The following is a 27,795-nucleotide window of genomic DNA, read 5'->3' as shown; positions in this document are numbered from 1 at the left end:
CCTAAACGGGGAAGGCTAGATCCTTAATCTTACTGAGATATGTCTTTCAACATTATATTGCCTTTAGCACCAGAGATCGTCAGATACTCCTATTTCTCTGCATTGCCATGAGAAGTGTAGGATCATTAGTGAAACGATAAGGATTACCAAACGATAAGCATTAACCAAAAAACTCCCGAAAAAGGGAAACTTTTTGTTAATTTTCCCTTTACCTAATAGGAAAAAGAGAAAACTTCTGCTGGAGCCCAACCTAAGGCATTATTCCCCCATGAACTGCTATTCTGTGGCATCCAGTATTCCCCCTGAAAGCTTAGAAAACAGAAAATAAAGAACTGTGAGCATTCCTTAACCTTTTTGCTTACTTTGATGAATCACAGTCCGACCAACATCTAGAGATTCAAAAATGCTGTTACCAAAACTATCGCTGATAGGAAGAAAATTAAGAAAAAAAGCTACTTTCTAATAAATTGGGGAAGAGAAATATGCGAGTGGAATATAATGTTAATAATTCACCTTTATTAATGTTTTAAAATATTAAGTCAACTCAATCTGTTTCCACACAACAGCAGCCAAGAATAGATTTTAAAAGATTTTCCACTAAAACACAGAAGAAATTTGGCAAAATTAAGCTACATCAAATATATACAACAAAATATATATTCAAAAGGGTACCTTTATTCTGTCAGTGAACTGGTATTTTTTTATGATCATTTCCTGCAACTGGCAAAAGTCTCCATTCAATTCTACTCCATATAGTTGCAATGCTGAACTGTAAAGATAACCCTAAAATATGAAAATACATTAAGATGCAAATGAACTAACTCTTAATTGTGAGTTTATTTCTACTTGAAATTTATAGTCAAACTTTAAAAAACAGAATTCAATAAAGTAAAAATAAAAGATAAATAACATCTTGTAGCTTATATAAAACTTACAACTTTAAGAATTTAAAGAGGTACTGATCAAAACCTTAATTGTACTTTATTTTTTTTCTCACTTAGATTTATTTATTTTCTAGCAATGATTTAGTTTATTATGTTCTATTATTTAAAAGTAAGTATTTTTGAAGATTGATTTCTTCCTTTTCCTGATGAAACTACATTCAACAAAAGTAGAAATGAGAAAAGTGATCACATACAGATTCTCTGTGTAATACTCTATTTCTGTAATTTCTTGGGAAATTACATCAGGGGAAAGCAAGAAAAGAGTAAACCTGTGGGGAATATAACAGAAAATCATGCATAGACTGACAGTAGAGGAAAGTAGCTGGAAGTATGTCCTGTTTGGCTTAGGGAATTAGAAAATGGAGTTTGAAGGTACCTGGAGTGAGCCTGGTGTCTGGCAATCTGCCAAAGATAACTGACGAGTAAGTTAATAAGGATAATCAAGAATTGACTATATATTGCCATGTATATATTTTGGTTGTTATAATAAAACGATATTTGGAAGGAAAGGTCAAATCATATTCTGAATACTGAATATCATTTTACATCAACTAATACCTATGTGTAAACCAAATTTATACTTATAGCTCACCATGGATTTTTAGACTATGTTCAACAGAGCATATGCAGGTATTCAAAATTTTTGACTGAATCAGTGACCTAATACGAAGAAAAATAATGTTTACATTTATTAACGCTGCCACTTACCTGCATAGCCACAATTATTTCAGTTATATACTTTTCTAAGAAATCAAAAAATCAGGCAAAAATGGACAAAATACGGTAAATAATCATAATCTCTAATGTTCTCCAAACAAAAACCATCTGACAAACTGTTATTTTCTATTCTGGCCATCCTTCCTAATTACAGAAGGGAAGTCTTAATACTGAAAAACAAGCAAAGCATTAAAGAGTTAACTGTTTCTGTTTAGAGCAGGCAATGATGCTGGGAGCTGATAGCGCCTGTTTCTGGCCTGGGCCTCTCCTGCTGTTGGCCACATGTTTTAACAAGTCTGCTAATGACAACCAGAAACCACATTTCAGTTTTTTGATAAAGCCATTTAAGAACATGAAAAATACTCATGATTTAAATTTTTTTTTTAAAAGCCACATTGAAGTGATATTTCGGAAACCAACATCTACATTTAAAGTTTGGATCACAGAAAATTGGAGCAAGATGTGTCTTTGGATAACATTTCACTGGCTCACTGACATGGGATGAACTTGGGGCCCATAGGTGTTAAGTGACTTGCTTATGGCCATGCGCAATTTCCTAGGTCCCGTCGGTTTTATAAGAGTTCTTCTCAAAGCTCGGTATTCTATTTTAGTACAGTACAAAGAAAACGGAGTTAGAAGGGCAGTAGTGTCCGACAAAATAACAAAGTATTATGAGGGTTACCTGCTTCTGTTTTGTTGATATTCTTTCATCCGTGTCACAGAGAAAACTAATAAAGGAATTTAGAAAGCTGGCCTTTGAAATTCCAAATTCAATATACTATTTTAACCTTATTATTCTTACTCTAATAATTAAATAAAGCTAAGCTGTCACCTTGGATGGTGGCAGGCAAAACTGTTGCTAGCAGGAGAAGAAAGTATTTCCCAAATGTTGAGTATGTCCACTCAAAGCTGGATTTTACCCCATAAAGAACTGTGCCAAGCCTGGAGCCAACGTCAACCAAGACCTTTCCCGACAGATCAGGGAGTACATGATGATAAATGAACTTCAACTCCATGAGAGAGAAGGAATGAGAAACAAATCCTGGAGAATTAGAACACAGTGAACATCAAATTTTGCTTGGGTATTAATAAATTCCATGCTGTATTTCTAAATCTTTCACTTTTATAAATATCATTTACAAAAGATATCTCATATTTTCTTTTCTTAATCAATGAAAGCCATTCAGAGATTATTAGGTTGGTGCAAAAGCAGTTGCAGTTTTTGCAACCGTTTTTAACCTTTTAAACCACAATTACTTTTGCACCAACCTAATATTTAGAAAAAATTAATGTGATAATTTTTCACTCATACACTCTGAGCTGTATTAGAGAAGAATAAATAGTAAGTGTCTGACATTTAAAAGGCTTCTAGGGAATAGCTACCCAGAGGCCTGTCGTGATCACCGTGCCTCTCACTTCCTTCTTTTCCCTTTCCCTCTTCCCTATGACCTGTTGTTCCCTGGCACTGTTTCCTAACTCTCGTACCATCTGGCTTTCTCACCGTATTCCAGAGCCAACCACAGAACTGCCACATATCACTGCAAAGACTGCAGACTACCAAATGAATGACCGTCCTTGGAGTTGAGCAATATGGCAGCCCTGACCAACAAGTGCAGGAAAGGGGTTGTGTGGGAGGAAGTTAAGAAAATCCCCTCCATTGTTCTTATTTTCCTTAGTTTAATTGCTATCATGTCTAGCCTCCTAGTCTGTCTGCTCACTCCATTATTTCTGTAATGAAATACCTGGGAGAGCCTGAATCTGTTCTTTTCTGATATGGAGGTAATTCAAAGACTTAAAACATTATGTTCTATATAATATAATGGTGAGAAACGAGAGAAACACCAGTCATAATTAATAGATGGGGGCAAAGAAAATGGAAGCAGGTAGGCTAATCCCTGGGAAGAAAAGAAAGGGTCTGACGAGGCCTCAGAAGTAATGCTTGAGGGTGGGCTTTGACCACCGCAAACCACATTAGTGCTTCTGCCCTGGACTACAGCATCATTATTAGTGCTTTGTAGCTAGACAAGCCCCTAGTCATATAGCGAAGGAGAGCCCAAATTTTTCAGATTCATTATAGTTATCTGGGCTGGCCTGGGTACCCAGTCACTATTTATAACCTGATTTTTATAGGAAAATGCATTCTAATCTTCAAAATTTTATTCGTCAAACATAGCTCTTCTATATATTTTTATAAATCAGATCTGATATGGTGTCATAGTTCACCTTTTTAGGTTTCCCTCTATTGTTCTTATCTAAGTCCTTTTTTATTCTGTGAATTTCAACTCCCTCCAATGGAAATCATAAGTACTATCTAAAAATAGACTCTTAAACCAGTAAATCAGGGAAGTTTAGTCCCCAATTGTAACATAGGTACAATAATATTTGCATTAGCAACATATTACCAGGTTGTTAGTAGCAAACTTTTGAGAATGATATTATCTAAGACCAGTATTATGAGCACAAGACTACTTACCTGGAGGATAGCTCACTTTAAGCAATAACTCTAAGTGAGCAGGGAGATTGAACTAGTGAGTCTAAGGAACAGCCTAGACAATCATATCCAGTTTGAACAAAGAATATATTAACAGAACAGTTTACATGTTAGCGGCATGGAGTCAGTCTAGTTTCCCATTTGGGACACAGGGGCTACATCTGAGGGGCAGAGATGCCAGAGACTGTCACTAGAGTTGTTCTCTGTTATGGACCATAGATGCTCTACTAGGTCATATCATGACCCGAACAAACTCTCAAGATTATCTATCTCTGTCTTCTGAGTCCATGTTCATCCAACAATATCTGATAAATATTTGGCTTCTCAAGTAGATGTTTTCATAGAGAAAATGTTTCAGCTCCCTTGACAGTTACGTTTCTCTTGTAAATAAGTCAGCATTATGGTTTATATATGACTCTCTTTGAGTATGGAAAAGATGAGTCAGTTTCCCTGTACTCAGTCACTGTGAATTAGTTTCTGGACCTGAAAAGTCATCTCTGATTAAACAGTTTCTGTGAAAAGCACAGATAACCTGATGAGACATTAAGTGGCCTAGCTTCCTTAGACAATACTTCTATTAATCTCCTTAATTGCAATAACTGGTAATGGTTATGCTGCAGGTTGGTCTTTTGCTTTTAGACAACACTGAATGAGTTGATCAAGAATTTGCATACTCATGACATGCAAAGAAAAGTACAAAGTCATCAGGTTTGCATACTTGAATGCCTACCTAAAGGTGCCGTCTGGTGTGAGCCACACACCATACAGTAGTTTCTGCTCATTTTTCCTTCCTCACATAATGAATCAATAAAGTCTTCATCATAAAGGAATGCATCAACTTGAATTGTGGGTTCTGGCTGCTGCTGTATCTGGTGGAGAGAAGAAAAACATCAAAAGAAACAAAGTACAAAGAAGTCTCTTTCTATTGCTAAATAAGGCAAAACATCAGTGGTTCATATGCTAAAATTCTGCAACAATAAGGGCAGCAAGTTTTGCTTATCTAACTCAGCAACTCTGCTCTTCTTTTGTTTTATTTCTGAGACACTAGCAACTTTTTATTTGACCTGTAATGATGCAAAATGGCTGTATTTTACAAGTAAAGAAACTGATACCTGGAGAGATTTCCCCAAAGAAATGACACTAGTTGGTAAGGGGGCAAAAGCTGAAACTAATACCAGATCTTCTGACTCCTTCATGTCAGTCAATGACTTACCCATCAAAATACTTAGCAAGTAATCTTTGTCCAGAGGCAAACTTTTCAAATAATAAAAATGTTAGTAAAACTTCATGTTTACAAATAATGCCTCTTTATTAAAACTGGTGGTATTAACACATAATATAATAGCAAGTGGTGGTTACAAAGAAAAAGTCTGATTTCTTCTACCTTAACTATAATAAAGCCTCAACCTATCTGGAAACCTACCCAATCATATCTACATCTACATACACATGCAAAATCTGTATTATAAGTATGTAAAATTTGTGAACACATACAGGACCAGAAGGAAACGAAGATAAACATAGGTCAGGGGAGTGTGGGTCGACCATTAACATGCAATGAATACTTTTTCTTTTTATGTATTGTGGTACATCGTGATGCTGACAAAATTATTTAATTAATAACATCCAAACTGTATTACAGATACTTCTCTCAGTTTTAATACTATTCACTATTTTCCTCCTCTGAGAATCCATTCTGAATGACTGGAGGCTAACTAAGATTTACTAAATGATCACAATGTGCACAGTACTGTTAAAAATGTACAGGATTTAGTTCCTCTGCTCAGGAATTTACATGCTGAAAAACCACATGGAAGATTGCTGTTTTCAGATCAGTGGAAGAAAAAGATTATTATTATTAGCTTGGCTTTAGAAACAAAATTCATAGCATATGTGTCCCATAAGAGTTGGGACTTGAAGGGACTTGAATGAGGGGGTTGCCTAGAGAAGAAAAACGAGACCTAATTCTAGGAATAAAGGAATAGAAGAATAAACAAACATTGTACAATGCAAAAGTAGGAGAAGGAAACAAAGTGGTGAACTTCACCATTGATAAAAGTGAGGGACATAAATCAAGGAAGAGAAAACCAGAACAATGATGTAGGCAGGTTTAGATTACTGCTAGGCCTTGATTTCTTTTTCTTTTTCTCTCTCTCTCTCTGTATATACATATTTTGGAGGGGTGTGGAGGTGGTTTGAGAGCTTGGCAAACAGGATGCCCTCAAAAATATTTGCTGAGGGATGGCCGGTAAGCTCAGTTGATTAGAGCACGGTGCTTTTAACAACAAGGTTGTGGGCTCAATCCCCACATGGGCAACTGTGAGCTGCGCCCTCCACAACTAGATTGAAATAATTACTTGATTTGGAGTTGATGGGTCCTGGAAAAACACTTAAAATAAAGTTAAAAATATATATATATATACATATATATACATATATATATATATATATATATATATATATATATATATATATATATATATTTGTTGAATGAATGGTACTGGGGAGCTAAAGACTTAAAAGAATTGGGGAGATAGTTGAAGGACCAAATCAAAAATTGTTTAAAGTAGAATTCAGGACTAATTAGACTGGAGAGGCTGTGGGGGTAAGGGAAGAATCGGAGAGTAAATTAATATAATGTATTTACTTTTTGGAGGGCTAGATGTTCTGAGGAAAGCATCGTTTCTAGTGGTAAGCAATTCCGAAGATCTTCTGCTATGTTTTTCAACATAACGTCATTATTATCTTGAGTGAACTCGTCAAAATCTCCTGGAAGAAAAGGAAAGAAATATCTTTTATGGTTGTAGTCATACCTAGAATAAGTGATTACAATGGATATATTTTCCATCAGCTAGCATCAATTTGTAACAATAAATAAATCTTCTATTCAATGAAATACCAGAATTGTAACAAATGTTCCATTAAAAATATTGAGCTTTTCCTTTTTCCAAAGTGCTTGAAAATATTCAACTTGACTATTTCAGCATGTTATAGAAAAACAAAGGCATTTTTAAAAATGAAGTATTTTAACTACTCTATTTTTACTCAAGAATAGCATTGCCATTAGTTTTTTAGGGTCTTAAATTCACCAGTAAGTAGTCAAATATTCCTTGTCTGACCATGAAGATCTTAGAAACTTAGGAGGTATCACATAGGGATTATTAAAATAACTTCAATCTGAGAGTCTCTATCTCCAATAAAACGTACCCAAGACTTCAAATAATAAGCACTAACAGTTGGCACCAAGTATGTCATAAAATTTACAATAATCATGTTGCTCTATTGCATTTGCGCAGCAGATAACATGATCATTAAAGTAGCATATTTCTGATGGCTGTGGCCTACTTTTGGATGATCTGGAAAAAGAGGAGTGTGTGTGTGTGTGTGTGTAAGCAAATAAAGATGGGGAGGGTATGGTAAAAGATTGACAGTTGGTGACTCTAGATGAGGGTATAAAAGTGGTGCTCATTGTTCTATTGTTTCAACTTTTCTGTGTGTTTAAATTTTTAAAAATTGCGTCTAAAAAGTACGATTTCTAAGGCATTCATATATAATTTTAAAAAGAATGTAACTTATCTGGAAGCAAAATACTCTTAAAGTTAGCTACTGTCTGGGATGCCAAATGTACACTGGGAAAGGCTACTAATGAAAATATCTTACCTTTCTCTTAAAAGACTTTCTTATATTGAATTCTTGCTAGGGTAAAGGGACCCCAAGGGGACTATGTCTTTCTTACTGTATTAAAGTAGCTGTAGAAGGAAAACAAGATCCTGCTGAAGTAAACGTCATCTGTCTCCACATCGCTTGCCCCCCCAAATCTTGGTTGTTTTTAAGTAAGCTCATGATTTCCTTTTTAAACATAAAATATTTCTTGTGTTGGTTCAGAATGCTATTTCATTTCACAAATAACAATTGAAATTTGAAAAATATTTTATAGTTTACAAAGTCCTTTCACAAAGAAACTAGGTCATGTAACTATTATAACATCCATGTGAGAAAGACAAAGCAAGATTACAATTCCCTGATTTACAGCTGAGGTAAATGAGTTTTCCAAACTTGAATTGTGAAGAGTTACAAAGCAGGCCAACAGCAGCACAAGGAAATAAACCTAGGTTTTCTGCCACTAAATAAAGGTACTCTTCTTTTTCATTATAACACTTTGTGTTCCTATATACAAAGATTCTTTCACTGTATAATTTGCCTTTGAGCAACAATGGTTAATACAAAGATCTATTACTTGGCTCTCTGAACTGATGTGGGAAGGTCTTTTAGCTCATTTTTTCTTTCCTCACCTATTAGGTTGATGCAAAAGTAATTGTGGTTTAAAAGGTTGAAAAATCACAAAAATCGCAATTATTTTTGCACCAACCTAATAGTATAATGTTCTAAGCTGATGCTTCAAATTATTTCTAGAAGGAGATAGAATAAAAATTTTAGAAAAACAAAAATACTATTAAGATTCATTCCAAATTATTTTAGGTGGACCTTAAATAGCATCTGATGCATTAAAAACAAACAAACCAACAAAACTGGCCTTTTTCATTGTACTCTTAAAGCTAATTAAATTTTCTCAAGGTGTTTCGATAGAACACTGGAAGCTGACTCACATTCAATTCTAATAATATCACTCACACCAATGATCCTTAGCAAGTTCTCTCAATTTGTAAATGGTACAACTAAAGAAAACAGCAAAAATCTCATTATGTTAAACTAAGGTGTTTCATAGTTCAACTCCTTTGGACTTAATTCTGTAACATAAACAACCATGTTAATAAAACACAGTCTTCATGTGGGTCTGCCTTATAAAAGATGACTCTTACAGTGGACGATGACCTATTCCTAAATGGCAGAATCCACCAATGCATCTCTGATATGACAGTTGTTCAGTCTTTGCTTGAACATATTCAGGGACAGCATTTCTTCCTCATGCTGAGCCAGAATTGGCCTCTCTATAACATTAACTCAGTTTTCCAATTTCAGTCTGAGAGGAATTGTCATTTTTACTGCTATACATATTAAATGATCACTTCAGGCATGCTAGATTTGGGGCAGTGCTTTTCAAACACTGTCATTTAATCCTAAGAATCCTATAGGTAGTACTATTATCATTTCTATTTTATAAAAAAGAATCTGAAATCATACATTAACTTGCCTCAGGTCATATTGGCCAGACAGCTGCAGAATTGGAAATGGATGCAGGTCTAACTCTGAACTCTTTAATTACTGTGTTTCCCCGAAAATAAGACCTAGCTGGACAATCAGCTCTAATGTGTCTTCTGGAGCAAAAATTAATACAGTATTATATTATATTAGACCCAGTCTTACATTATATAAGACTCGATATTGTATTATATTATATCATATTAAAACCAGTATTATATATTAGATTAGATTATACCTGGTCTTAACATTAAAATAAGACCAGGTCTTATATTAATTTTTGCTCCAAAACACGCATTAGAGCTGATTGTCCGGCTAGGTCTTATTTTTGGGAAAACATGGTACTATACTACATGGCCTCTCTAAAGTGGCAAAGGCAGCTGGCTGGTAACAGTTCTCCTATCGTGTTTCCCCGAAAATAAGACCTGGGCAGACAATCAGCTCTAATGCGTCTTTTGGAGCAAAAATTAATACGACCTGGTCTTATTTTACTGTAAGACCCGGTATGATACAATGTAATATAATATAATATAATATAATATAATATAATATAATATATAATATATGACTACTTTAGCTAATTCTCTTCTATCACTTTGTAACATCTAAGGCCCCGATTGCTACTGCTATTGGGTTATTAACAGATTTGGAAGGGATGGTAGTTAGTGGCTGCAGTGGAGGCTAATCGTCTTAAACAGTCATATGTGAAGTTCTAGGGAGCTGGAAAAATGAAAGATAAGAATGGCTGCAAATTCTGAACCATCACTATGGATTTCTAGATATCTCCCTAATTAACTATGTTTATTGGGAGTCAATTCCCCAATTAATATGACCATCACCAGTCAAAGTGATACCATGACATTGTGTATTAAATTACTCTGTCATTTAAAAAGGCAGTAATAAATGAAGACTGCATTTGATTTACCTTAATAGCAAGAATACCAGGTGAAAATGAGAACTGGCACCTCTTACCCTAGACAACAAACTGATTTAACCATATTCCAGGGTAAAAAGAATTTTCTTCAGTTATAGCAGGGATTCTTCACCATGGCCCTAGTTAAGAGGATCCACATATGGGCTTTATGTGGTCCATAAATGATCTAAAGTTGTATGCTTGGTTGTATACATAAATATGTATACTTTTGTAGAAAGACAGTTCTAAAGAGATCTTTAATATTAATAATAATACCAAGATAGCGCAGTAGGTAAACACTGTTTACCTTCTCTCACAACCACATCAAAATTACAACTAATCTACAGAACAACCATTATTGGTATTGCCTAAAATCAAGCTGAACTGAAGCCTTTTAACTAAGGACTTGCAGAAGAACGCAGGCTGTCCGCACACCCACGAGTGACCATTAAAGATAGGAAGGGTTATTTCGGCTGTGGGGGTCCCCCCATCTCCTAAAGGAGTGAGAGATACCAGCCCCACCCCAGCCCAGGGTTCCATTGCCAGGGAGAGAAGTCCCCATAATTTTTGGTTGTGAAAAACAGCAGAAACTGTGACTGAGTGAGACAGCTGCACTCACAGGCGCTCCTCTTAAAGGGACCGCGCGGACTTACCCACAAGTAGAATCACTAGCTCTGAGTTCCAGCACTGAGGCAGCAGCTGCAAAGGCGGCGAGGACAAATGGTGGGGAATTGAACTGTCTGGTTTGGGACAGGGGCTGGAGAGGTGGCATCCTCCTGGACAGAGGAGCTGGTGGAGCCATTGTTTCTTTGTTGAGCCCTCCCTATTCTCAGCGCAGGAACACAGGCAGCCGCCAGTTCTGAGTCTCCGCCATTTGTTTGCCCTGCCCTAGTGATTTGAGACCCAGCCCCACTCAACTTTCGGGCACACTGGCTGCTTTCAAGTGGCTTTTTCATGGAGGCCGCTTGCCTTTACTCAAGCCGCACTTCCTTAGGGTCTCTCAAAGGTTCGTGGAACCCAGACAAGCAGCATCTGGCTTCAGCATGTCCTGTACCTCTGGCTGAGCAGCCCTAAGCTGGCACTAGTGGCAGCCAGCCTTGGCCTCTCAAGGAGCTTCCAAGCACAGCACGAGCAGCAGACATCTGCGGATTTCTTTCTGGCTCCCACTAGGTGGCGTCAGGTGGTGCACAGCTCCGAGGTGGTCCTGGGGCTGGTGCCCGCAGTGGCCAGCTTCAAAACGAGCTGGAGCATCACCTAGCCGTCTCCAAGTACAACACACCCAGGGGGCAGATTGGACAGGCACCAGAGTCCTGCTGTGACTGAGGCAGATCCTGCTCTGAAAGATCAGCTCCTGTATAACAACTCTTCCAGTCCTCACAAACAGCGAGCCCAAGGGACAGTTCCTCACATTGATGTGCAATTATCCACCAAGGTTCAACTACAAGAGGAGGGCACACACAACCCACACAAGGGACACACCTGGAGCGTGTGGCTCAGGTGACCAGAAAGACTGCGCCACTGAGCCCCACAGCACACCTACTACACAAGGCCGCTCTATTAAGACTGGAAGACATAGCAGGCCTACCGAATACATAGAAACAAACACAGGGAGGCAACCAAAATGGGGAGACAAAGAAACATGTCCCAAATGAAAGAACAGAACAAAGCTCCAGAAAAAGAACTAAGTGAAACAGAGATAAGCAATCCATCAGATCCAGAGTTCCAAACACTGGTTATAAAAATGCTCCATGTTCTCATAAAAATGGAGATGGAAGCCATAAAAAAGAACCTGTCATAAATAAAGGATACAATAATGGAAACAAAGAATATATTACAGGGAATCAACAGTAGATTAGATAAAGCAGAGGATCCAAACAGTGATGTAGAAGATAAGGGAGCAGAAAACCCCCAACCAGATCAGCAAAAAGAATCCAAAAAATTGAGGAGAGTTTAAGGAGCCTCTGGGACAATATTAAGCGTACCAACATTCTCATTATAGGGTACCAGAAAGAGAAGAGAGAGAGCAAGGAATAAAAACCTATTTGAAGAAATAATGACAGAAAACTTCCCTAACCTGGTGAAGGAAAAGGACATACAAGCCCAGGAAGCACAGAGTCCCAAACAAGATAAACCCAAAGAGGCCCACACCAAGACACATCATAATTAAAACGCCTAAGTTTAAAAACAGAGAGAGAATCCTAAAAGCAGCAAGAGAAAAACAATTAATTACCTACAAGGGAACCCCCACAAGACTGTCTGCTGATTTGTCCACAGAAACTTTGCAGGCAAGAAGGGAGTGGCAGGAAATATTCTAAGTGATGAAAAGCAACTACGTACAACCAAGATTGCTCTACCCAGCAAAGCTGCCATTTAGAATTGAAGGACAGATAAGGAGCTTCCCAGACAAGAAAAAGCTGAAGAAGTTCATCACCACCAAACCAGTATTACAAGGAATCTTAGAGGGACTTCTTTAGGATGGGAGAGGGGTTAAGAATTGGCGAAACGGGAAGGGATTAAGAAGAAATTGGGTGTTATACAGTAGTCACGGAGATGTTATGTTACAGCATAAGGAATATAGTCAACAATATTGTAATAACTATGTATGGTGCCAGATAGGTACTAGATCAATCAGGGTGATAGATGGGAATGGGGTTGGGGGCAGGGTGAAAAAGGTAAAGGCATTAAGAAATACAAATTGATAGTTAATACAGTATGGGGAATATAATCAATAATGTTGTAAAGATTATGTGGGGTACCAGATGGGCACTGGACTTATCAATGCGCTATACACTTGAAGCTGAAGTAGAATAATATTGAATGTCAACTATAACTAAATATATAGGTATATATAGTCATGGGATGTGGAGTACTACATAGGGAAGATCGTGGATGGTATTGTAACAGCTACATAAGATGTCAGAGGGGTAGTAGCTTGCGGGCTGTGTTATCACTCTATGAGGGGTTTAAATGTCTAACTATTACGTTACTTTGTACCACTGAAACCAATAAAAAAATAATAATAGCTAATATTTACTGAGCACTACTACGTAAGGCACTATGGAAATTTTTAGCTCAAGAAGGCTAAAATTAGTTTTATTATCTATCTGTAGTAATAAGATAGCTCACTGGTTGGCAAATAACTTCTGAAAAGAATACAAGATATTTTTGCCCTAATAATAGCTATAAAACATCAAACAGGCATGATATATTACTGAAGTACAATAAAACTGGAATTCATTCAACATTATAAGCAATTAAATATTAAAATTATAAAAATTACATTCCTTACATTATAGGAATTATATTAAGGAATTACATTCCTTAAATTATATTCTTTATATAATTTAATAAAAATTATTAAAATTATATTCCTTAAAACATTGTTTGTAAAGAGTTTAAATATTCCATCATATGTATATTCATTTAATCATTCACTCCTACTACCACACATTTATAGTCATTAATTGTGAAAAATAGAGGAAATACTGCAACTAACAATTTGGCATACACAGTCTCTTTGCATTTCTGATTATTTCCTTACTATAAATTCTTAGAAGTAGAACTACTTAAATATTTTAAAAGCTTTTGCTACATATTATCAAATTTCTTTCCTGAAAGATTATACCAATTTACTCTAACAGAAAAGGGTAAGAACATGTGTCTCATTAAACCCTTACAGGATTGAATATTACCATAAAAACAAACTTTGTTGTTTTAATTTGCATTTCTTTAATTACTAGTAAGGCTGAACATCTTTTAACATGTATAATAGCTATTTCAGGATGTGTGGTAAGCTATGTTGCTTGGAAAAAGATTAAAGAAAGGTGTTAAATAAGTTGCCTAAGGACAATAAAGTTTTTCTCAAATTACATATGTAGGTGGGAAGGGAGTGGAGAAAGAAGAGCCTCTCTAAAGGGCAAAATTAATTCTTTAAAACTTTCCTACTTTCATTTAAATATACAGGGAAAGAGAAGTCACCAAAGGTGCCAGTCTATGAGTCAAACCCTACTTTTTATATCTATTCAGGTATCAAGTCCCCCACTTTTCCTTTTGAGTCCTATTTCCTCTTTATTCCCACTTCAATTACCTCACAGGTACATCATCACCTCACACTTAGCATACCATTGCAAACTCATAATTAGCTCCTTAATATCAGTTTTTCCCTCACTATAAAATACCTACACACCTATTTTAAACTAATCTTGCTTAAACCTCACTTTCATGTCACTCCCACTCCTCACGCTTTTTGGATGTTTTTCTGTTTTTCAATGTATCAAGTCACTCTGGCCTGTAAGGCCCTCTGTATCACCACAGAATCTAAGTATCTAAGTATTCTATTTTCTGCTCTCATTACTCCCTAACCTAATTTTTGCTCAAGACAGGCAAATCTCCTCAGTTGTTTTCCATGTTCATTTCTATTCATACTGTTCCTTTTGACTGTCTGACTTTGATTTCTGCAATAAGGCCCGATCCAAGTTACTTCCTCTCCATGAAGCCTTACCCTCGACCTCTAGCCTTGACCCCTCCATGTCCTTCCCTCTAATGACTGACAATGTGTAATTAAACATTGGGTTATTATTACCTGTTATTCATTCATATTACCTATTACTCTGAAATCCCCACTCAAATTTTAAAAATTAAAGTGACTTCTGGTTCCAGATATGATGGCAACTTCTCTCACTTTCTCCTGCTCTTCCCCACTAAATACACGTAAATACCACGGAAATAATTCAACAGGCAATCATAAAGGACTCTAACAGCTAGGAAAGAAGATGCACTATCTAGGGACCTCAGGACTTAAGGAAGCTCACTGTGGTGAGTTACTTGGGTTTTCTCTTTATCGTCCATGGAGCCTGGACTGAGCACCGGAGAGGCCCGCATCCCAGAACAACCAATAGGCATAAACCAAAAAGAGAACTAAGGAAAGCCTGCTCTCTCTCACCAAGACAGATAAAGGGGAAGAACAACAAAGACCTCCTGGAGAGGCCTAATCCCCACTCCATACCTCTGCACGCTCTCATAGCATCAGGGGAGCCTGATGTCTCCAGGTCCTCTACCCAATGGCATAAAAAGACCTAGGCCTGGCATCACCCAGCCTTCTCCCTAGTGGCAGAGAGCAAACCAGGCCCTGTACTGCTTGTCTGCCTATTCCCACCAGCGGAAGGCAGCTCAGCAACATGGGTGGTCCAGGAAAGTGTCTTACCCCATGCAGGTGACAGCAATTTAGATTGAGCAGGAACTCCGGCTGACAAAGAACAAAAGAAAAAGCAGTGACAAAGAACAAAGTGGACCTGAATAGCCCTGCAAAGGAACTGACAACTAAATTATACGGGAGCTAGAGCCCACCAAAGTAGCCAGAACCAACAAGTTGAACGTAAGCAGGGCAACTGCCTACTAAGACAGAAGACTTGAATAAGATCAAGAATCTTAGCATAATATCCAAAATATCTAGGATCGAAAATCGCTTATCATACCAACAACAGGACAAATGATAATCTGAATCTGGCAATTCAGATGAATCATTTGAATCTTAGCATCTGGATTATCTCAGACAAGGATTTTGGATTATCAGACAAGGATTATAAAGCAACCATCATAAAAATGCTTCAATAAGCAATTATGAATTTTCTTGTAACAAGTGAAAAAATAGGAAACCTCATAAAAAAATAGAAGTTATAAAAAAATGGAAATTATAGAACTGAAAAATACAATAATCAAAATTAAAAAACAAACTTGCTGGATGGGCTCAATAGTAGAAATGACAAAGGATAGAATTAGTGAACCTGAGGACCAATCAATAAAATTTACTTTATCTGAAAAACAGACAATAGACTGAAAAAAATAATTGAAGAGCCACAGTGATCTGTGGGACAATAACAAAAGGCCTAACATTAGTATCAGAGTTCTAGAAGTAGGAGAAAGAATGTTGGGCTGAAAGTATTTGAAGAAATATTACTCAAAATTCCCCAAATTTGGTGAAAGACATAAACCTACAGATTTAAGAAGCTGAGCAAACTCCAAATAGGACAGAATCAAAAAAATCCGCACAAGGACATATCATAATTAAATGTCTGAAAACAAAAGGCAAAGAACAAATCTTGAAAGCAACCAGAAAGATATGATTTATTACCTATAGGGGAATACCAATTCAAACAACAGTGAATTTTTCATCTGAGACCATGGGAGCCAGAAGAAAGTTACATTGTTCAAATGCTGGGGGAAAAAAGGACTGTAAATTAAGAATTTTATAACTGATGAAATTATTATTTAGAAATGAAATAAAAATAAAGACATCCTTGGATAAAAGAAAACTAAGAGAATTTGTTGCCAGCAGACCTACCCTTAAAGAATGGCAATAGGAAACTCCAACAGAAACGAAATAGCAGAAAAAGACTTGGAACTTCAGAAAGGAAAGAACAACAAAATGGGTAAAATAGAGGAAATATAAAAAACTATCTCCTTGTTAGTTTCTTAAACCATATTTGATGGTTTAATAAAAATTTATTAAAACCATCTAATATAGTGCTCAACGTATATAAAGGAAATACATAAAACAATTATATTTAAAAAGTGGGGGAAGGTAAAGGGATCTAAATAGAAGTAAGATTTCAATATTTCACTCGAGTGATAATGTTAATACTCGATGGCGATAAGTTACGTATTTTATTGTAATACTCAGGGCAACCACAAAGAAAACTAAAAAAGAGTAGTAACATTAAGAAAACTACACAAAGACTCAGAAACATTTCCATACAGAACGCCCAGGTGATTTTCAAAGATGCAAAAACAATTCAATAGAGAAAGATTAGCCTTTTCAACGAACTGTAGCGAATGGATATATACAGAGGAAAAAAAATGAACTTCAACTAAATTCCATACCTTACACAAATTAACTTGAATCAAAGAATTAAATGTAAAACACAAAACCACAATTCTTTTAGGAAAAAAATAGGACCTGTAACTGATACAGTGTTGTAAGATTTTTAAATAAAGAGAAAAAAAAGTAGGAGAAAATCTTTGGGATCTAAGGCTGAACAGTTCTTAAACAGTTCATTACGAAATTAAAAAAGGAAAAATGAATAAATTGGACTGCATCAAAATTAAAAACTTTCGCTTTGCAAAGACTTTCAAGAGGATAGACAAACTGGGAGAAAATATTTGCAAATCACATATCTCATATCTATACAAATCTATAATATATAAAGAACTCTCAAAACAGTATAAAAATACAGTAAGAAAATGAGCAAAAGACATGCACAAATATTTCATCAGAGGATATGCAAATGAAAAATAAACACATGAAAAGGTGTTCATCATCATTGGGGAAATGGAAATTAAAACCCAATGATGTATCTCTCACAACTACCAGAATGGCTACAATAAAAAATACTGACAGTACCAAATGCTGGTGAGGATGCAAAGAAACTAGATTACTCATACATTCCTGACAAAAATGTAAAATGATACAGCCACTCTGGAAAACAGTTTGGCAGTCTCCATAAAAACTAAAAGTGCACTGATCATATGACCCAGCAATCACACTTTTGGACATTACCACAGAGAAATTAAAAGTTCTGTTAATACCAAAATCTGCATGTGAATGTTCACAGCAACATTCACATGATGGACTGGCTGGATACTCTACTCCCGTGTCTGGTGCCTAGGCTAGGAAGGATAGCAGAACAGTTACAGACTGGTTGGGCATCTTGCTAGGGCTTCCTGATAATATGACAATCTCAGAGTAGTCAGACTACGTACATGATGGTTAGCTTCTCCCAGAGCAAGCATTCTAAGACAGGAAGTAGTAGTTGCCATTTTCTGAAGTCCTGGGTCTGAAACTGGCATGGTGTCATTTCTGTCATATTCTATTGGCCAAAACTGTCAACGAGCCCACCCAGACTCAAGAAGAGAGAACAAAGACCTGGTAGAATGAGGGTCAAAGAACTTGTAGCCATTTTTTAAAAACAGCTTTGTAGAGAGAGAATTGGCATACACTAAACTACATATTTAAAGTGTACTATTATGTTTTGACATATGTACCATACAGCCACAAAACCATCACTGCAATCAAGTAGTGAACATATCCATCATCCCTAAGTTTCCTCACGTCCATTTCTCTCTCCTACTCTTCTCTAATACCACACACCCAGCGCGCCCCCAGAGATCTATTTTCTATCACTATAGGTTAGTTTGCATTGTCTATAGTTGCACATAAGTGAAATCATATAGTATGCAGTCTTTTTCTAATATGGCTTCTTTCTCTTAGCATCATTTATCCATGTTGTTGCGCATAAACAATCATTTGCCGAATATTCCATTATAAAGATATATCACAATTTTTGTATCCATTCACGGGTTTCTAATTGAGATGTCTCCCTCTTTTCCTTTTTCTTGCCCTGCTGTACCAGCTAGAAGCTTTATTATGATGCTGAATATAAGTGATGACTATCCATCCTTGCCCGGTTCCTGCTTAGGGGAAACAATTCAATCTCTCATCATGAAGTATGATGTTAGCTGTAGATTTGTCATAGATGCCCTTTATCAGGTTAAGAATGTTCCCTTCTATTCCTAGTCTGGTGAGAGTTTTCATCAGGAAGAGATGCTGGATATTGTCAAATGCTTTTTCTATGTCTATTGAGCTAATCACAGTTTTTCTTTTTAGTTAATATGGTGAATTATGTACATTGACTGAGTTTTTAATGTTAAACCAACAGTACCTTCCTGGGATAAACCCACTTGCTCATTATTCTTTTTGCATATCATGGCTATTTTTAACATACAAGAAATGTGAAAAGTACAATTATTTCTATCTGATAGAAAAATTTTCAGGGATAATCATTTGCTCAGTATACATTTTTAGTTTTTGGAAAAACAATCTATTACCTCATCTATTTGATAACTTTCACACATTTGTATGGTTTTGATAAAGACAGGAAAATCTTTTAAGATATAGATACTTCCTCAATGTAAAACAATATAGAAATAGAGCAGTCTTCTGTCTGAAAAATGTAAGTAATTCCAGAGTTTACTTTTTCGTTTTGTGGGAATTTCAGAGAACCTCTAACAGCTGCTGCTCAGCACCATGTCTAAGTCTCCTCAGTGAACATTTAAAACTTATAGTCATTTAAGATGCTTAAGATGCTTACTTAAGATGCTACTGATGCTTCCTTAAGCATTTAAATATTTTCTTGATGATTTTGTTAATTTTCTTATAGCAAACACTAATTTTCTATCCTTTGTAACTTGATTAATAGAAACTCTTATGGGTTTGACTTCCTCATTTGTATTTGGAAAAATTCAGAGGCTTCAGAATAGCATTTGTTAACAGATGGCTGTTCCAATGTATTTTTTCTTATATGCTTATCAGGGACCTCACTTGCAGTTCTGGCTCTCAGCTCCCTTCACTTAATGGATTGTAGTCATTCTCCAACACTTTGAAATCTAGATCAAGATTCCACTTTATTCTCATAAAGAAACTAGAAGAGAACAGATGCTCTGCCACAAGATCAGAATAAATGAATTGAGGTCCTGCTGTATTTTTTACTCATTTTTTTTTTGGGGGGGGTGCGCATCCTTGTGTGCTTGCCCCTCACAGGTGTTTCATCCTTCTTATATTAGTGTTCGTCTGCTTCCTAGACCTTGGCCTATGCTGTAAACAAGGTAAAATGTAAGCTCTGACCTTTATTTCAGACATTGACATGTGTTTGGCTCTGCCCTGGTCCAAGCTTGTGGTTCTACCAGCCTGATCCTAAATGAGCCCAGGCCTGGTGTGATAATCCAACTATTCCTTCAGACACCAAGAATGTATTCTTCCTTTTGTGTATCTAAAATTATTGATTTTACCTGCTAGCAATATGCAGATATTTGTTAGCTTCAATCAACTCTATGAAACTCAAAACCAAAATTATACTCAACACCTATTATTGTCTCTTGCTATTCCGTTAAGTGGTATAAAAATTCAAGGAGAATTATAATTATTAAAGGTCTAAGCAAATGCCATACAACTAAGATGTTATGCAAGTGACTTAATGCTAGAAATAAAACATTTTTCCTGGAAGGAAATTAATTAGGAAAATGAAAAATGGAAAAATCTTTTGTGCTGTATTTAGAGTTGCTTTATAAAAAGCTCTATTAGGAGTTTCAGTTTGGGAAGATGAGAAAGTTCTGGAGATGGATGGTGGTGATAGTCATACAATGTGAATGTACTTAATGCCATTGAACTATACGCTTATAAATGGTTAAAATGCTAAATTTTATGTTATGCATATCTTACGACTTAGAAAAGGTACTCTAATAAATTACACAACTTTTTAAGATTTACATTGACATACATTTGCTCATTTTAAGCTATGTGACATTCTTCTTTCTTAAAATATTCACGTTTACTAACAATTGTCACCGCAATAAACTTTAATTTAAAAAAAAATATTCATGTCAAGCATTCTTCAGAAACTCAGGTTTTGTTAAATTTTTAACAAACTGCTTGAGCTTCTGTCTACAGGGGCTGCTAGAGAAAGTCAAGTGCTTTTAAAAAAAGTAAAAATGTATTCTTTAGCCAGTGAAATTGGGTCTTCATTTTTACAAAATTATCTTCCAAACATGCTTTCAAATTTTTCTGATTTTGAAAACTGGAGTCTCATTTGATGTCTCTAAAACTGGAAATGTACATTACAAATGTCTCCAAAAAACTGAAATCTTGATGGCAAGGATGTTTTAGTAATTGTGCAATTGTCACAACCAGGCCGTAGGCCACATTTTTGTAGACATTCAGGGCTTTTGGAATAAAAGATCTTGTGTTTAGGAATGTAGGAAAAAAATAGAAATTAGTACTGATTTATAAACAATTTGGATATGAAGAATAAAACTGTCAATACAGGGTTTAACTGAAGTTACAAGAGACTCAGCATATTTTGGAAATTCCTATCCTGAATCTTTCATGTGTGCATAAACATGAAGCTACTTCTCTGGTTTTCTCTCCTTTCCAGGCTAGAAACCTCACTATCAGATGTCCAAGTTAATTTTAGTTTCGCATCTTATCTAAAATGTTCCCCCAAATGTATAATAATACCCAAACTTAATGGTTGACTCTACTATATCATGCAGAGAGAGTTCTAGGAAGAAGTCAGGGTTGGAAGTCTAAAACTGGGAGTCATGGGCCAGCCCAGTGGCTCAGGGGGTTGGAGCTCTGTGCTCCTAATGCCGAAGGCTGTGGGTCCCATTCCCACATGGGCCAGTGGGCTCTCAACCACAGGGTTGCCGGTTGGACTGCCGCAAGGGATGGTGGGCTGTGCCCCCTGCAACTAAGACTGAAAGGACCACAACTTGACTTGGAAAAAGCCCTGGAAGTACACACTGTTCCCCAATAAAGTCCTGTTTCCCTTCCCCAATAAAATCTTACCAAAAAAAATTGGGAGTCATCAGCAAACAGGTATATTTCAAGTCAAGCGTCTGAATGAATATAAACAAGGAATCAACATTTAGAGGTACAGAGGCATAGTATGGTTTGGCATAGGTCTCAAACAGGGGATATCCTATTTTCTTGTGCTTTCACCAGGCTTCACTTTGCTAAAACAGATCTATCCTGTTCTTTACCACACTTCCTTGATTCTAACTTGTGCTTTTTATAATTATCACTAATTTTGTTCACAGTTTAAAATCAAAGTCTCCCCCGCCTTTTGTCTCTTCCTTCCCGCATCCAGGAAAAACTGCTATTAAGTCGATGGTCCATTTTACAATTGAGAGAATAAAAGCCCTAGCTCCAAGTGATTTGGCCTGCAGGTGAAAGCTTCCAGCTATGCAGACTAAAACTTCTCTTGCACAGAGCTTTTTCAGGTAGTACCCTACTTACGGGTCGTCACCAGTTTGTGGGAGTAATGGGATGGGGGGAACTACCCCCCCTTTTTTCCCTTTAGATGAGGGGTTAGGCACAAGGAGGCTTGAGCGGCTTGTCTGATGTCAGCAGCGCAATCACAAACAACCCAGAACCTGCACCTAATCTTCCTGCACCAAATCCCAACTGGACCTTAAACCTGGTAAGGTCTGAGACGTGCCCGCGTCAACCTGCCCGGTAGCAGAGCAGAGACCAGCACAGCGACTCCATGGAGGGCTTCTGGCCTGACCGTACGTCCCCAAAGTACCCTTGCCCCAACCGCCTGCCTCTGGCTCTTGGTCGCTTACGGGTAGTTCGCATCCACTCGAGCAGCACCGGGAGGTCTGCCGGGGCCACGGTCCGCAGTAGCTGCAGTATTGCTTGCCGGGCGGAGCGGAATTCCATGTTGGAGCAGAAGGCTGTGAGGGGAAGGTTCGCATTGCGCACGCGCAAGCCCAGACGCGTCGCGACACCTGACGCCACCCTCGGTGGAACCTTCCCCCCTCGGCGGCGGAAGCCCTAAGCCCCGCCCCCTCCTTGGAGTTCTCACGGCCGCCCGGGGAATCCCTACACTCCACCGCACCCCCATCTCTCGTCCTTCCCCTCCCAGCTGGCAGTGCCCAGATTAGTTATTTTTTCTGTGGCGGGTCCTCGAGGCCGGACTTCTTTCCTGAGATCGCCTCCTACCTTACCACAAAATGTACTGCAGCGGTTGTCGAGCAATAGAAAGCAAATGCGAAAAGCCAGGGGGAGCAAAGACACCGAACAATAAACCCTTTAAGTAAACACCCTGAAGTAACGCTACGGCTGCCCCGGAAGCGGAAGTGCATCCTCTTCAGGAAAGGCTGGAGTACGACGAGTGGTGACGTTTCCTCATTGGGTGGAAGGTTCGGTGGCAGTCGTCCGCCTTCCAGCTGGTGGGAGTTGGCGTAGCTGTACTGGGCTCCGGGACCCTCCTTTGTATAGTTTGGGAGGTCGGGCTGTGGGGTCGCACCTGTCTTGTCTGATCCCCGCTTTCCTCTGTTTCATCCCACGTCGTGGGGCCTCGCCAAGGAATCCCTGGCCCTTTTGGGCTGCGGCGGTAGCGGTGCCTTTTGCGGTAAGTGTCTTCTTTTTCCCGCCCCAGACTAGGGACTGGCAGCCCCAACCCTGCTTAGGGGCTTAGAGACTCCTGGCCACCGGCTGTGGTCACCGAGACTGAGATGCTCTGGCCCTTGTTCATCTCATAACCCCCATCGGAAGTGTTACTAAAGAGATTCACTGTTGACCCTTTTAAGTTGTCTTCCAATTTAGGAGCCAAATTACATGTAGGCATTTGCAGGCCTGACTCTGGCTCTCCTGATCGAGAATTTAGATACGACTGCATCCCTGCACACCTTTTGACGTGTACCAGATTTTATTTTTCCATATTCGTTGGGCTTAACACATTGTCCTACATGTAGTAGGCGTTCATTAGATGAATCAGGGATATCAGTTCAATGCCAATGACGATTTAAGGTATACTGATGGCTGTATCTGTAGCATTGGACTCTACTGACCATCCATTTCTTGAAATTCTTTCCTCTGTTGGCTTTCTTGATGCTGTTCTCACCCAGTTCTTTCATATGCTTACTTCCACAAAATATTTATAAAATATCATTCTTAGCCGTAGGGATACAGAAAAGAATGATGCAAATCCTCTCACTGAGGAGCTAACAACCCAGTGAGAGGTGCATGAATACATATTATATCAGGATGAGTAATGAGAAACTCTAGTCAAGAGCCATGAGAGCTGTGGGAACACAGATGAGAATTACAGGTGACCCTGAACAAGTTGTAATTCCAATCTAGCCTCAGTTTCCTCATCTACCTAATAAGCTTATTATGAGGATGAAGGATATGAGGATGTTGATAGTGGAGGAAGTTGTGCATTTGTGAGGATAGAGAGTATACGGAAACTGAACGTTCTGCTCAATTTGGCAGTGAACCTAAAACCGCTCTAAAAAATAACATGTTAATTAAAATTGGAAAAAAAAGGTATGAAGATTTGAAAGATTAGGTAACATGTTTGGTGCAATGCCTAGAGTATAGTAGTGGTGGTCCCAAAGGGGCAGGGAAGATTTCTCTCAAGCCTCTTTCCCTTGGTTTTTTGATGTGGACAATTAGTATTTTCTAACTTAATATGAAATACTAATGCAAAAATATCTTCAAGCCCTCCTTCAAACAGATTACTACTCCAGCTGTCTGGAAATTCTGTACCTGCCACTGGAGTATAGCAAGATAACCATAAATAGTAGGTTTAAATTTTTTAGTTGATTTCCTTTTCTATGACTTTGGATAGAGAAAAGGAATTAGTAAAAGCTCCTGTCCCTTTGATTATTTTCAGTCTTACTTAACTCGTTCCTTTCGGTTGGCCCATAACCATTGCTGTGACCCAAATGGTCTTACACAAACTTCTGGAGAGTTCTCATCTATACTCATGGCCTCCATGGCATTGTCCTTGTATGCCAACAAATCTTTTTCTCTAGCTTCTGTCTTGTAAACGATCAGTTCTTTTTTATGTATGGTTTTAAAATTTTTTCAATTACAGTTGACACAATATTATATTAGTTTCAGGGGTACAACATAGTAATTAGATACTTGCAAAGTGATCACCCCTAGATCACACTAAATCTAGTACTCATCTAATTCAATACGTAGTTATTGCCATATTATTGACTATGTTCCTTATGCTGTACTTTACATGCCCATGACTATTTTATAACTACCAATTTGTACTTCTCAATCCCTTCACCTTTTTCCCCATTCCCCAAACTCCCTCCCATATGGCAACCGTCAAGATGTTCTCAATAACTATGAGTCTGTTTCTGGTTTGTTTGTTTATTTTGTTTAGATTCCACGTGTAAGTGAAATCATATGGCATTTGCCTTTCTTTGTCTGACTTACGCCACTCAGCACAATACCCTCTAGGTCCATCCATGTTGTTGCAGATGGCAAGATTTCATTCTTTTTAATTGTTGAGTGATATTGCAGTGTACATATTTACCACCTCTTCGTTATCCATTCATCCATTGGACACCCAGGTTGCCTCCATATCTTGGCCATTGTAAATAATGTTGCAGTGAACATATGGATACACATGTCTGTTCCAAGTTGTGTTTTGGATTTCTTTGGGTAAATACCCAGAAGTGGTTTTACTGGGTCATACTACCCCAGCTTAATTTTTTTGTTTCCAATTTCGTGAAATATCTTTTTCCATCCCTTTACTTACAGTTTGTATATGTCTTTAGATCTGAAGTGAGTCTCTTGTAGGCAGCATATGTAAAGGTTTGTTTTATTATCCATTCAGCCATCCTATGTCTTTTGATTGGAGCATTTAATCTATTTACATTGAAAGTAGTTGTTGATAGATATGTAGTTATTGCCATTTTATGATTCATATTTTTTATCTTTTTTTTCTTCTTTTTAAAGAAGTACCTTTAACATTTGTTGTAATACTGGTTTGGTAGTGGTGAGCTCCTTTAACTTTTTCTTGTCTGGGAAGACCTTTGTCTGTCCTTCGATTCTAAATGATAGCTTTGCTGGGTAGAGTAATGTTGGTTGTAGGCCCTTGCTTTTCTTCACTTTGAATATTTCTTGCCCTTCTGGCCTGCAAAGTTTCTGTTGAGAAATCAGCTGATAGTCTTATGGGACCTGCCTTGTAAATAACTACTTGTCTCTCTCTTGCTGCTTTTAGGATTCTCTCTTTGTTTTTAACCTTTGCTATTTTAATTATGGTGCTTCTTTGTATGGGCCTTTTTGAGTTCATTTTGTTTGGGACTCTCTGCACTTCCTGGGCTTATATATCTATTTCTTTCACCAGGTTGAGGAAGTTTTCCATCATTATTTCTTCAAATAGGTTTTCAATTTCTTGCTGTTTCTCTTCTCTTTCTGGTATTCCTCTGATGCGAATGTTGGTACATTTGTTGTTATACTAGAAGCCCCTTAAACTGCCCTCATTTTTTGGATTCTTTTTTGTTGCTGTTCTGATTGGGTCTTTCCCTCTACCTTGTTTTCCAAAACACTGATTCGATCCTCTCACCTAATCTACTATTAATTCCCTCCAATTCATTCTTCATTTCAGTTATTATATTCCTCATTTCTGACTGGTTCTTTTTTATGTTTTCTATCTGCACTGTTATATTTCCTATCTTTTTGTTGAAGTAGTCCCTTGAGTTCATTGAGCATCCTTATAAGCAGTGTTTTGAACTCTGCATCTGGTAGATTGGTTGTCTCCATTTTATTTAGTTTTTTTTCTGGAACTTTTTTCTTTTCTTTCATTTGGGACATGTTTCTGTGTCTTCCCATTTGGCTGCCTCCCTGTGTTTGTTTGCATGTATCAGGTAGAGCTGCTATGTCTTCTGGTCTTAGTAGAGTGGTCTTATGTAGTAGGTGTCCTGGGGGCCCAGTGGCACAGTCTTCTTGGTCAGCTGAACCAGGTGCTGTGGGTGTGTTCCTTGTGTGGGTTGTGTGTGCCCTCCTGTTGTAGTTGAGCCTTGGTTGCTGTTTGTACATCAGTGGAAGGAATTGACTCTCTGGCTGATTGGTTGTAAGGAGTGGCCTTGACTATAGTGGAGTTGCTGTTGTGCAGGCCCTGATCCTAGAGAGCAGGATTCACTTTAATGGTGCTCTGGTGCCTGCCCAATCTGTTCTTTGTGTGTGTCATCTGTTGAGGTGGCCTGGTGGTGCTCCAGCATGGTCTGAAGCTGGCCACTGGTCATGTTGGCTCCCAGGGCTTCCTGGGAGGGGCCCTGCTGCAGGCCAAGATCAGCCTCTGCCAGTGCCCTGCCCAGGGCCACCTGGCATGAGCCACAGAGCAATTTGTAGATGTCTTCCACCTGTGCTGGGTTTGGAGGTTCCTGGGGGAGGCTAAGCTGCAAACTGAGGCAGGCTGCCGCTAGTGCCAAGCTTGGAGCTGCTTAGGAAGAAATATGGGGTATGCCAAAGCTAGATGCTTGTTTGGGTTTTGTGAACCTTTGAGAGATTTTGGCAGCATGTACCAAGACAGGTCATTTGTATGGAAAAGCCACTGGAATTGGCTTGAGTGCGAATGTTACTTGGGTGGGGCGGGACTCAGAATCACAAGGGCACAGTGAATGGTATTAGCCAGCTTGATGGAGACTCAGATATGGTGGCCCTCTGTGTCTGCATACTGGGAGGGGGGAAGTTTCAACAAGGAAACAATAGCTTCTGTCTGGGAGAAGGCTTCCCCTCCAGCCCTTGTTCTGAACCCAGACAATTCAGTTCCTCCCGGTATGCCCCTGGCACCCCTTAAACTGCTGCCCCAGTGCTGGAGCCCAGAGTCTGCCAGTGAGTTAGTCTGTGTGTGGGCCCTTCAGGAGGAATGCCTGGGACTCCAGCCATCCTCTGTCTCACTGAGCCACAATATCTGCTGGTTTTCACAGACAGAAGTTACGGGGACTTCTCTTCCTGGCATTGGAACCCTGGGCTGGGGAGCATGGTGTGGGGCTGGGACCCTTTGCTCCTCAGAGGGGACCTCTGCAGCTGAGATAGTCCTCCTGATTTTTAATGGTCACACACAGGTGTGGGACCAGCCCATTCCACGTGTCCACCCCTACCAGTCTTGATGTGGCTTTTTCTGTATGTCCTTTGTTATACGACTTCCATTCAGTTAGACTTCAGGCAATTCTCAATGATGGTTGTTCAGTTGTAATTTTGATGT

The 27,795-nt window shown here is 38.2% G+C and overlaps 2 protein-coding genes across 5 annotated transcripts in view; one reads left to right on the top strand and one right to left on the bottom strand.

The window, feature by feature from the left end:
• Positions 1–22,919, bottom strand: part of LOC308498076 (uncharacterized protein) — a 32,139-nt gene extending 9,220 nt beyond the window's left edge. Inside the window, exons 1-7 of one of the 4 annotated variants that reach the window (XM_081049382.1) lie at positions 22,782–22,903; positions 22,403–22,513; positions 21,624–21,673; positions 6,800–6,921; positions 4,883–5,021; positions 2,582–2,703; positions 673–783 (exon numbers count right to left, since the gene is read on the bottom strand). In XM_081049382.1, the coding sequence (XP_080905508.1) occupies positions 673–783; positions 2,582–2,703; positions 4,883–5,021; positions 6,800–6,883 (456 nt within the window). In that variant the 5' untranslated portion in view covers positions 6,884–6,921; positions 21,624–21,673; positions 22,403–22,513; positions 22,782–22,903. Of the gene's footprint in view, positions 1–672; positions 784–2,581; positions 2,704–4,882; positions 5,022–6,799; positions 6,922–21,623; positions 21,674–22,402 lie in introns of all 4 variants that reach the window. The other 3 variants (XM_081049381.1, XM_081049380.1, XM_081049379.1) reach the window with 3 other exon arrangements.
• SRP54 (signal recognition particle 54) overlaps positions 22,643–27,795 on the top strand; it is a 44,921-nt gene continuing 39,768 nt past the window's right edge. Inside the window, exon 1 of the mRNA XM_081049378.1 lies at positions 22,643–23,193. The gene's annotated coding sequence lies outside the window, so the exon portion shown is untranslated. The remainder of the gene's footprint in view (positions 23,194–27,795) is intronic.

This window comes from Rhinolophus hipposideros (genome assembly GCF_964194185.1).
Source record: "Rhinolophus hipposideros genome assembly, chromosome: 5".
Lineage (NCBI taxonomy): Eukaryota > Metazoa > Chordata > Mammalia > Chiroptera > Rhinolophidae > Rhinolophus > Rhinolophus hipposideros.
Note: the sequence above shows the minus strand (reverse complement) of the source record. Positions and strands in the feature narration are given on the sequence as shown.